Below are 12,446 nucleotides of genomic sequence, written 5' to 3'. Positions count from 1 at the left end.
CATAGCGGCCGGCCCCGACCTTGCACCAAGCGACTTCTTTCTCTTCTCGCGTTTGAAAAAGTGGCTGGGTGGACAACATTTTTAAAACAACCATGAACTCAACACTGGCGTTATAAACCGCTTCAATTCCCAGGCGTCAGACTACAGCGCAGAGGGGCTAAAGAAGCTGGTGCAGCCTTGCAGTAAGTCTATAAACATGAACGGCGATTAAGTGAAAATGTAAGGCAGATATGTAATAGAATCTTACTGTCAATAGAAAAATTTTTTCGTAAGCTTATTTTTTATGACCAAACGTTCCTCAGTTTTGAATACGCCTCGTGATTAGACGAGTCCCTAGGTAAAACAATGTCTAAAATATGCACTCCCTCTGGCCTGGATGCATGCACTGATTCGACTGTTAAGAATGCCATTACGACATTGTATCCTCCCCCTATGAACCATGGACCTTGCCGTTGGTGGGGAGGCTTGCGTGTCTCAGCGATACAGATGGCCGTACCGTAGGTACAACCACAACGGAGGGGTATCTGTTGAGAGGCCAGACAAATGTGTGGTTCCTGAAGAGGGGCAGCAGCCTTTTCAGTAGTTGCAGGGGCAACAGTCTGGATGATTGACTGATCTGACTTTGTAATAATAACCAAAACGGCCTTGCTGTGCTGGTACTGCGAACGGCTGAAAGCAAGGGGAAACTACAGCCGTAATTTTTCCCGAGGGCATGAAGCTTTACTGTATGGTTAAATGATGATGGCGTCCTCTTGTGTAAAATATTCCAGAGGTAAAATAGTCCCCCATTCGGATCTCCGGGCGGGTAGGTTAGAAAATTTAAAAAGGGAAATGTATAGGTGGGAATTAGTGAAGTTCGGTGGCAGGAGGAACAAGACTTCTGGTCAGGTGAATACAGGGTTATAAATACAAAATCAAATAGGGGTAATCCAGGAGTAGGTTTAATAATGAATAAAAAAGTAGGAGTGCGGGTAAGCTACTACAAACAACATAGTGAACGCATTATTGTGGCCAAGATAAACACGAAGCCCACACCTACTACAGTAGTACAAGTTTATATGGCAACTAGCTCTGCAGATGATGAAGAAATTGATGAAATGTATGATGACATAAAAGAAATTATTCAGGTAGAGAAGGGAGACGAAAATTTAATAGTCATGGGTGACTGGAATTCAAGAGTAGGAAAAGGGAGAGAAGGAAACATAGTAGATGAATATGGATTGGGGCTAAGAAATGAAAGAGGAAGCCGCCTGGTAGAATTTTGCACTGAGCATAACTTAATCATAGCTAAACGTGGTTCAAGAATCATAAAAGAAGGTTGTATACGTGGAAGAATTCTGGAGATTCCTTTTAGTATCAGATAGATTATATAATGGTAAGACAGAGATTTAGGAACCAGGTTTTATATTGTAAGACATTTCCAGGAGCAGATGTGGTCTCTGACGACAATCTATTGGTTATGAACTGTAGATTAAAACTGAAGAAACTGCAAAAAGGTGGGAATTTAAGGAGATGGGACCTGGATAAACTGAAAGAACCAGAGATTGTACAGAGTTTCAGGGAGAGCATAAGGGAACAATTGACAGGAATGGGGGAAAGAAATACAGTAGAAGAAGAATGGGTAGCTTTGAGAGATGAAGCAGTGAAGGCAGCAGAGGATCAAGTAGGTAAAAAGACGAGGGCTAGTAGAAATCCTTGGGTAACAGAAGAAATATTGAATTTAATTGATGAAAGGAGAAAATATGAAAATGCAGTAAATGAAACAGGCAAAAAGGAATACAAACGTCTCAAAAATTAGATTGACAGGAAGTGCAAAACGGCTAAGCAGGGATAGCTAGAGGACAAATGTAAGGATGGAGAGGCTTATCTCACGAGGGGTAAGATAGATACTGCCTACAGGAAAATTAAAGAGACCTTTGGAGATAAGAGAACCACTTGTGTGAACATCAAGAGCTCAGATGGAAACCCAGTTCTAAGCAAAGAAGGGAAGGCGGAAAGGTGGAAGGAGTATATAGAGGGTCTATACAAGGGCGATGTACTGGAGGACAATATTATGGAAATGGAAGAGGATGTAGATGAAGATGAAATGGGAGATACGATACTGCGTGAAGAGTTTGACAGAGCACTGAAAGACCTGAGTCGAAACAAGGCCCCCGGAGTAGACAACATTCCATTAGAACTGCTGACAGCCTTGGGAAAGCCAGTCCTGACAAAACTCTACCATCTGGTGAGCAAGACGTATGAGACAGGCAAAATACCCTCAGACTTCAAGAAGAATATAATAATTCCAATCCCAAAGAAAGCAGGTGTTGACAGATGTGAAAATTACCGAACTATCAGTTTAATAAGTCACAGCTACAAAATACTAACGCGAATTATGTACAGACGAATGGAAAACCTAGTAGAAGCTGACCTCGGGGAAGATCAGTTTGGATTCCGTAGAAATACTGGAACACGTGAGGCAATACTGAGTTTACTACTTATCTTAGAAGGAAGATTAGGGAAAGGCAAACCTACGTTTCTAGAATTTGTAGACTTAGAGAAAGCTTTTGACAATGTTGACTGGAATACTCTCTTTCAAATTCTAAAGGTGGCAGGGGTAAAATACAGGGAGCGAAAGCCTATTTACAATTTGTACAGAAACCAGATGGCAGTTATAAGAGTCGAGGGGCACAAAAGGGAAGCAGTGGTTGGAGAGGGAGTGAGACGGGGTTGCAGCCTGTCCCCGATGTTATTCAATCTGTATATTGAGCAAGCAGTAAAGGAAACAAAAGAAAAATTCGGGGTAGGTATTAAAATCCATGGAGAAGAAATAAAAACTTTGAGGTTCGCCGATGACATTGTAATTCTGTCAGAGATAGCAAAGGACTTGGAAGAGCAGTTGAACGGAATGGACAGTGTCTTGAAAGGAGGATATAAGATGAACATCAACAAAAGCAAAACAAGGATAATGGAATGCAGTCGAATTAATTCGGGTGATGCTGAGGGAATTAGATTAGGAAATGAGACACTTAAAGTAGTAAAGGAGTTTTGCTATTTGGGGAGCAAAATAATTGATTATGGTCGAAGTAGAGAAGATATAAAATGTAGACTGGCAATGGCAAGGAAAGCCTTTCTGAAGAAGAGAAATTTGTTAACATCGCGTATAGATTTAAGTGTCTAAGTCGTTTCTAAAAGTATTTGTATGAAGTGTAGCCATGTATGAAAGTGAAACATGGACGATAAATAGTTTAGAGAAGAAGAGAATAGAAACTTTCGAAATGTGGTGCTACAGAAGAATGCTGAAGATTAGATAGGTAGATCACATTACTAATGAGGAGGTATTGAACAGAATTGGGGAGAAGAGGAGTTTGTGGCACAACTTGATAAGAAGAAGGGACCGGTTGGTAGGACATGTGTTGAGGCATCAAGGGATCACAAATTTAGTGTTGGAGGGCAGCGTGGAGGGTAAAAATCGTAGAGGGAGACCAAGAGATCAATACACTAAGCAGATTCAGAAGGATGTAGGTTGCAGTAAGTACTGGGAGATGAAGAACTTGCACAGGATAGGGTAGCATGGAGAGCTGCATCAAACCAGTCTCAGGACTGAAGACCACAACAACAACAACACATCCTCTTCCAAGGCAAGCTGGTCGACTACTGTTGTGATTGGTCCTTGATATCCCAGATACTGCCACTGGAATGGAGTAAACGTCCGAGCTTGTTCCATAGATGTTCGGGGACACATTTGTGTTGTGACATTAACGGCAGTCTACTCGTGGGACTGCAGTTCCCCAATGCGGCTCCTATTAGTCCCTGACCTATGGTGCGGGATAACACAGAATGTCGCACGTAGCCATTCACTTGTTGTCTTATGACAGGCACACATGTGAAAGAGTTACGATGTGCTTGGTCCACAATACCGTCATCCTCCCATATGGTGCTCTGACGTGTGCCACGCAATGGTTTCTCCGTCCAAGGAAAGAATGAGATGTCACTGGGTACTGTGTTAGAAGAATACGGAGGTGTGTGACAAAATTTTATATTCTGAAGAATCAGCATGTGTGACTACGCATGTGCAGAATGAGTTGGGACGCTGTCATGAAACAAAAACGTCACATTGGCAAGCTTTCTGTGACGCTTCGTCTCGACAGCATCATGGAACCTCGTTGGGAGAATTTTGGTAGTATGCTCCTACGAAGGTTTGCCTCTCACGAGCATAATCCCGTGAACTAATCTACACTTTATGTTAATAAATTTCTCTTTTTCAGAAACGCTTTCCTTGCCATTTCCAGTCTACATTTTACATCCGCTCTTCTTCGACCATTATCAGTTATTTTGCCCCCTAAATAGCAAAACTCATCTACAACTTCAAGTGTCTCATTTCCGAATCTAATTTCTTAACCGTCACACGATTTAATTCGACTACATTCCATTATCCTTGTTTTGCTTTTGTTGATGTTCATCTCATATCCTCCTTTGGAGGCTGTCCATTCCGTTCAGCTGCTCTTCCAGGTCCTTTGCTGTCTCTGACAGAATTACGACGTCCTCGGCAAACCTCAAAATTTTTATATCTTCTCCTTGGATTTTAATTCCTACTCCAAATTTTTCTTTTGTTTCCTTTGATGCTTGCTCAATATACAGATTGAATAACATCGGGGATAGGCTACATCCCTGTCTCACTCCCTTCCCAACCACTGCTTTCCTTTCATGCCCCTCGACTCTTATAACTGCCGTCTGGTTTCTGTACAAATTGTAAATAGCCTTTCGCTCCCTGTATTTTACCCCTGCCACCTTCAGAATTTGAAAGAGGGTATTCCAGTCAACATTGTCAAAAGCTTTCTCTAAGTCTACAAATGCTAGAAACGTAGGTTTGCCTTTCCTTAATCTTTCTTCTAAGATAAGTCGTAAAGTCAGTATTGCCTCACGTGTTCCAACATTTCTGCGGAATCCAAACTGATCTTCCTCGAGGTCAGCTTCTACCAATTTTTCGTCCGTATTTTGCACCATGATTTATTAAACTGATAGTTCGGTAATTTCCACGCCTGTCAACACCTGCTTTCTTTGGGATTGGAATTATTATATTCTTCTTGAAGTCTGACGGTATTTCGCCTGTCTCGTACATCTTGCTTACCAGATGGTACAGTTCTGTCAGGGCTGGCTCTCCCAAGGCTGTCAGCAATTCTAATGGAATGTTGTCTACTCCCGGGGCCTTGTTTCGACTTAGGTCTTCCAGTGCTCTGTCAAATCCTTCACGCAGTATCATATATCCCATTTCATCTTCACCTACGTCCTCTTCCATTTCCATAATATCGAGTACATCGCCCTTATAGAAAACCTCTATGTACTCATTCCACCTTTCTGCTTTCCCTTTCCTTAGAACTGGTTTTCCATCTGAGCCCTTGATATTCATACAGGTGGTTCTCTCTTCTCCAAAGATCTCTAATTTTCGTGTTGGCAGTATCTATCTTACCCCTAGAGATATATGCCTCTACATCCTTACATTTATCCTCTAGCCGTCCCTGCTTAGCCATTTTGCACTTCCTGTCGATCTCATTTTTGAGACGTTTGTATTCCTTTTTGCCTGATTCATTTACTGCATTTTTATATTTTCTCCTTTCATCAATTAAATTCAATATCTCTTGTGTTATCCAAGAATTTCTACTAGCCGTCGTCTCTTCGCACATTTGATCCTCTGCTGCCTTCACTATTTGATCTCTCAAAGCTACCCATTCTTCTTCTACTGTATTTCTTTCCCCTGTTCGTGTCAATCGTTCCATAATGGTCTCTCTGAAACTCTCTACAACCTCTGATTCTTTCAGTTTATCCAGATCCCACCTTTTAAATTCCTACCTTTTTGCAGTTTCACCAGTTTTAAACTGCGGTTCATAACCAGCAGACTGATGTCGGAGTCCACATTTGCCCCAGGAAATGTCTTACAGTTTAAAACCTGGTTCCTAAATCTTTGTCTTACCATAATACAATCTATTTGAAACCTTCCAGTATCTCCAGGCGTTTTCCATGTATACAACCTTCTTTTATGATTCTTGAACCAAGTGTTAGCTATGATTAAGTTATCCTATGTGCAAAATTCTACCATGCGACTTCCTCTTTCATTCCTTACCCCCATTACATATTCACTTACTACATTTCCTTATCTTCCTTTTCCTACTATCGAATTCCAGTCAATTAAATTTTTAGTCTCTTTTCACTATCTGAATAATTTGTTTTATCTCATCATACACTTGTTCAATCTCTTCGTCATCTGAAGAACTAGTTGGCATATAAACTTGTACTAGTGTCGTAGGCGTAGGCTTCGTGTCTGCCTTGGCTACAATAGCGCGTTCACTACGCTATTCGTAGTAGCTCACCCCGCTCCTATTTTTTTATTCATTATTAAATCTACTCCTTCATTACCCCTATTTGATTTTGTATTTATAACCCTGTATTGACCTGCCACCAAACTTCACTAATTTCCACAATATCTAACTTTAACCTACCCATTTCCCTTTTTAAATTTTCTAACCTGCCTTCCTAATTAACGGGCTGACATTTCATTCTCCGATCTGTAGAACGCCATTTTTTTTTCTCCTGATGACGACATCCTCCGGAGTAGTCCCAGTCCGGAAATCCGATTGGAGGAATATTTTACCTCAGTAAATTTTACCCAAGAGGACGCCATCATCATTTAACCATACAGTAAAGCTGCGTGCCCTCGGGAAAAATTACGGCTGTAGTTTCCCCTTGCTTTCAGCCGTTCGGAGTAGAAGCTTAGCAAGACCCTTTTGGTTAATGTTACAAGGCCATATTAGTCAATCGTCCAGACTGTAACCCCTGCCACTACTGAAAAGGTTACTGCTCCTCTTCAGGAACCACACGTTTGTCCGGGATCTCAACGGATACCTCTCCTTTGTGATTGCACCTACAGTACGGCTATCTGTATCGCTGAGACACAGAAGCCTACCCCCTCTCCCCCCCCCCCCCCCCCCGGCTCCAACGGCAAGGTCCATGAGGGGGGGAGGGGGAGGGGAAGGGTACTGCGTTATGCACATGAATTTGTGCGCGACACAGATTACAGTGATTTCAAGGGAAGCAGCTGGTAGTTGCAGAGCTTCATAGAGTGCTACAGAATTGGAAGACATAAGATAACGAAATTTCAAATAAAGCGTCGACTTGACGATGTACAGAAAACTGCAGAATAGGCGCGAACATTTATAAAAGAAATAAGCGAACTTACCCATCGTTGAGTAAGAAATTTATTTTCAACCCCGACCAATCGGGATTTGAAGAGGAAATGCATATGAAAGGAACCCTGGAAATTTGAGGTACGAAGAGAGTTGCATCAAGATTAAGTACCATCAGTGCCTCAACGCATTCGTATACAATTAAGCTGACTATTAATCTGGATGGTAAATTGAGTAGAAAGTTGTTAATTGTGCTGATAGAAATCCGAGGTGCTCTGCCCCCTACGATTGTTTTTTGTGTGCTTGATTTTGCAAGGGCAGTAGAGAAAATTTGCGTCACAGCAAGCAAGAGTGGGAAAATGAGCGAAAGAGAACTGCAACTGTAGTATTAACACTTGGTTTTGGCCAATATCTGGTTAAAATAACTTTCTTTTGCTTTATTCCTGGTCTGGATATAAAAATCATACTCCTGTAGAGCAAACTATCTCTCCTGAAAGTGTGTGACATTGTAATTCATACCAACTGGAGCCGCTGGACAAGTTCAGCCTCTAGACCTTTGTTTTATCCGTCCCTGTAGAATAAGTTGTATCACTATCTGCACCTACGCTTTAAAGGATAGCCATTTCACGATAAGCTCCACTACAGACTGCTTTTGCATTCGCTTCCATGCCATCACATTCCATCAATTTTCATCAGCACGTTACTCCCAATATGATTCTCGTAAGAGTGGATACCTAGCTGAATATCTTGCACGGTTTGCGACTCCCAAGGAATTCACCTTCGATCTTGATCGTGTGAACTTTTGTGATCTACGTGGCGCGCCATTTTCATTCGGTTCTCATGGTCCAAGTTAACGGTTTATTTTGAACATTTCTTGAATGTCGACGATGTGCGTTTTGTGGAGTGTAATACATACATCCCACAGCAGGTTAATCTCGGCACCTCGCGGACGCTGATCTTCTGTCACCTTCCTGATGCACACGGTGAATCATTGGCAGCTAATATCTTTCCTAATTGTGAACACAACACTTCTAAATTAGCCTTACTAAAAATTGAACTTACACTACTGGCCATTAAAATTGCTACACCACAAAGATGACGTGCTAGAGACGCGAATTTTAACCAATAAGAAGAAGATGCTGTGATATGCAAATGATTAGCTTTTCAGAGCATTCACACAAGATTGGCGCCGGTGGCGACACCTACAACGTGCTGACATGAGGAAAGTTTGCAACCGATTTCTCATACACAAACACCAGTTGACCGGCGTTGCCTGGTGAATCGTTGTTGTGATGCCTCGTGCAAGGAGGAGAATGCGTACCATCACGTTTCCGACTTTGATAAAGGCCGGGTTGTAGCCTATCGCGATTGCGGTTTATCGTATGGCGACATTGCTGCTCGCATTGGTCGAGATCCGATGGCTGTTAGCAGAATACGGAATCGATGGGTTCAGGAGGGTAATACGGAACGCCGTGCTGGATCCCAACGGCCTCATATCACTAGCAGTCGAGATGACAGGCATCTTACCTGCATGGCTGTAACGGATCGTGCAGCCACGTCTCGATCCCTGAGTCAACAGATGGGGACGTTTGCAAGATAACAACCATCTGCACGAACAGTTGGACGACTTTTGCAGCGGCATGGACTATCAGCTCGGAGACCATGGCTGCGGTTACCGTTGACGCTGCATCACAGACAGGAGCGCCTACGATGGTGTACTCAACGACGAACCTGGATGCACGAATGGCAAAACGTCATTTTTTCGGACGAATCCAGGTTCTGTTTACAGCATCATGATGCTCGCATTCGTGTTTGGCGACATCGCGGTGAACGGACATTGGAAGCGTGTATTCGTCATCGCAATACTGGCGTATCACCCGGCGTGACGGTATGGGGTGCCATTGGTTACACGTCTCGGTCACTTCTTATTCGCATTGACGGCACTTTGAACAGTGGACGTTACATTTCAGATGTGGCTCTACCCTTCATTCGATCCCTGCGAAACCCTACATTTCAACAGGATAATGCACGACCGCATGTTGCAGGTCCTGTACGGGCCTTTCTGGATACAGAAAATGTTCGACTGCTGTCCTGGCCAGCACATTCTCCTGATCTCTCACCAATTGAAAACGTCTGATCAATGGTGGCCGAGCAACTGGCTCGTCACAATACGCCAGCCACCACACTTGATGAATTGTGGTATCGTGTTCAAGCTGCATGGGCACTGTACCTGTTCAAGCCACCCAAGCTCTGTTTGACTCAATGCCCAGGCGTATCAAGGCCGTTATTACGGCAAGAGGTGGTTGTTCTGGGTACTGATTTCTCAGGATCTATGCACCCAAATTGCGTGACAATGTCAGTTCTAGTAAATTATATTTGTCCAATGACTACCCGTTTATCATCTGCATTTCTTCTTGGTGTAGCAATTTTAATGACCAGTGGTGTATAACCTGGCACTCAGGAGTTTCCTTGTAAGTTCCCTCGAGAACCCCTAGATGACTACAATAGGAATTTGGACCAGCCTGTACAAAGTGATAGTATGCGTTTGGAGGGCTAGGTGCGCGCTCTGTCTGCGCAGGTGGTGCCGGGCCGGCAGCCGCTGCGTGGCGCGGGCTACCGCGGCGCGGTGCGCGTGCGTCTCTGGCGCTTCGGGCGGTGGCGCTGCGTGCTGCTGGACGACCGGCTGCCGGCCAGGGGCGGCGCGCCGCTCTACGCCAGCTGCGCCGGCGCCGGCGCCGCCCTCTTCTGGGTCTGCTTCGTCGAGAAGGCGTACGCCAAGTGAGGACCGCCACTCCACTAAGCTCACCCGACAAAGTATTTGACACACCGTAAACTGGTTGCTTTCGACCACTGGAAATGTTGTAGAGCTGGTAATAGGCAGTCGTGACACCGCAACACTGACATACATCATGGCAGTGAGTGGCGTGCAAGTACCAGTCAGTTATAAAGAAATAGCGCACTGGAATGGATCGACATAGTCGTGACAGAGTTGCACACAGGAACTATAGTGAAACTTGGTGCCAGATTAAAACTGTGCACCGGACCGAGCCTCGAACTTGAGACCGTTCAATTGATTGAGCACTTGTGCTCGAAAGGCAGAGGTCGAGAGTTAGAGTTTCCCTTCGGAACACAGCTTTAATCTTCCAGGAATTTTAATAACAGCGCATGCTCAGCTGCTGAGTGAAAATTTCGTTTAGGAACTGTAGTGTTTGATGTATGTCTAGACCTTACTGATACGTCATTCCTTAGTCGTACCACACTTGCACAGCATATTCTAAATACCATAAAAGAGGAAGCGTGATGGAATCGTGGTTGGTAGTCACACTTTATAATTAAGACACTTTATTGGCATTACGCCTTTAAAACAATAATTAGAGAATTACAAATTGTGGACGAGTCACTAGATAAAGTTTGCAGATACAATTAGAAACCCAACGTACTCATTACTCCAACAAATAATTCCAATTAAGAAAAGGGGGTTATTGACATACATGAGAACTTCAAACTCCCAGAAGTCACCTCCCATATAGGACTTCCCTTAAAATAGATATAATGAAACAATTACACGTAAAAGTTGACTTAATAACACTTGACCACTAGTGCCAAACTAAGATGCCATTACATAACATGATGGAATCAATTAAAAAAACTACAACGCAGACACTGATCTTAAAAAAAATATTTACGTACTCAGACGGCCGGCCGTTGTAGCCGAGCGGTTCTAAGCGCGTCAGTCCGGAACCGCGCTGCTGCTACGGTCACAGGTTCGAATCCTGCCTCGGGTAAGGATGTGTGTGATGTCCTTAGGTTAGTTACGTTTAAGTAGTTCTAAGTTCTAAGGGACTGATGACCTCAGATGGTAAGTCCCATAGTGCTCAGAGCCATTTGAACCGCACTCAGACGTGTTAATAAAAAATTACTAGAAAAAGCTGACAGGGAACTCAGCAGATGCTATGCAGTTTAAGGCTTAGCCAGTTGCCAGTCGTAATATTTAAGAAAACAAGTTCATATACAAACAGGTTACATACAAAATATGTATCTACCAGCTTAACCCGCCTTGCCGGATGTAAGATAAATACTAAACGTTGGAAGGGGATATGTGGCCAACTCCGGTAGTGGCCAGGTTCTTTTCCAGGCCTAGACCTCGGATGACATTTCTCTCCCCGCCAAGGCGCTGGCGCAATAAAAATTTCTTCCCGATCACAAAGACATTTCAACAACGCTGAAACATAGAAAAGTTGGGCAGAACATTTGACTCATTTACACATGGACAACTGTATTAATAGAGTGCGGGCTTTAAAAACAGCTTCATAAAATCATTTGACTGCAAGAGACACAAAAACTTCTCAAAGTTTTCAAATAACGGCCACCATTTAACTAGGCCAAGAAAGTCTCCCACAATAATAATAAAGTTTAAAATCTCTGAGTGCGTCGGTGAACAAACAATTACGACGACACTCCGTATCAGGTACACAATACGAGGGAGTGGTTTCCACAGCTTCACCGCTTCCCTTCAAATTTTGTTCCCAGCGAAGTCACAAAAAGCTGCCCATGTCGACAAAACACCCAACCAATTCCACACCACGATGTGTAACGGTCATCACACTCGTTCGGCAGACGTTGACACTCGTCTCCCCCGCGAATGACACGAGTTCTCGAAGGTTACCCGTCGAAGGCTAACAACCACTCGCTTCGCCTTCGAAGCCGCAAGATAAGACACGCGAAAAGCAAAGATAGCTTGCCTCAACCACAATCGATCTCAACGATAAATGAACAAAATAAGACTGGCGCCAGCTCGCCGCGGCTCACTCACCATAAATGAAGGTGTGCAGTTTCTTGGTGTATCAACGTAGACTATCCATGATCTCTACAAGGAATCGTGTAACCACATTCAGACATCTAACATGTAAAAGTAGTGGTTGCAAAAAGACACCGAATATCAGTGTTGCGCCTTGTTATTGCCAGTCAGTTTCAAACTCAACAGGAATTGCTACTCCAAGTGAATGCAGGGCTATCTCAGTCAGTTTCCAAGCGATCATCGCCAAAGGAGTTGCAGGCAAAGGACATTTACGCCGAGTACCTGTCAATGCATCATTGCTCACAGTGACCCATTAAGCTGCGTATATGGTTGCAGGCGAATAGTGCGGTCATCTCTTTTCAAATCATGCAAAGTGTCGAATGTCCCCAATGAGGAGTCCACCCCGCGATTTGTAAGGGTACATACAATTAAGGCAGGATATGCAGAGGGTGTTTTTCGTATAACTACTAAGACCCACTCATCCA

The 12,446-nt window shown here is 43.6% G+C and overlaps 1 protein-coding gene across 1 annotated transcript in view; it reads left to right on the top strand.

Annotated features, from left to right (window-relative positions):
- Positions 1-12,446, top strand: part of LOC126421539 (calpain-12-like) — a 71,854-nt gene that overhangs the window by 44,496 nt on the left and 14,912 nt on the right. The window contains exon 5 of the mRNA XM_050087237.1: positions 9,742-9,941. Within this exon, the coding sequence (XP_049943194.1) occupies positions 9,742-9,941 (200 nt within the window). The remainder of the gene's footprint in view (positions 1-9,741; positions 9,942-12,446) is intronic.

This window comes from Schistocerca serialis, chromosome 1, assembly GCF_023864345.2.
Source record: "Schistocerca serialis cubense isolate TAMUIC-IGC-003099 chromosome 1, iqSchSeri2.2, whole genome shotgun sequence".
NCBI lineage: Eukaryota > Metazoa > Arthropoda > Insecta > Orthoptera > Acrididae > Schistocerca > Schistocerca serialis.
This window is presented reverse-complemented; position numbering and strand designations above follow the sequence as displayed.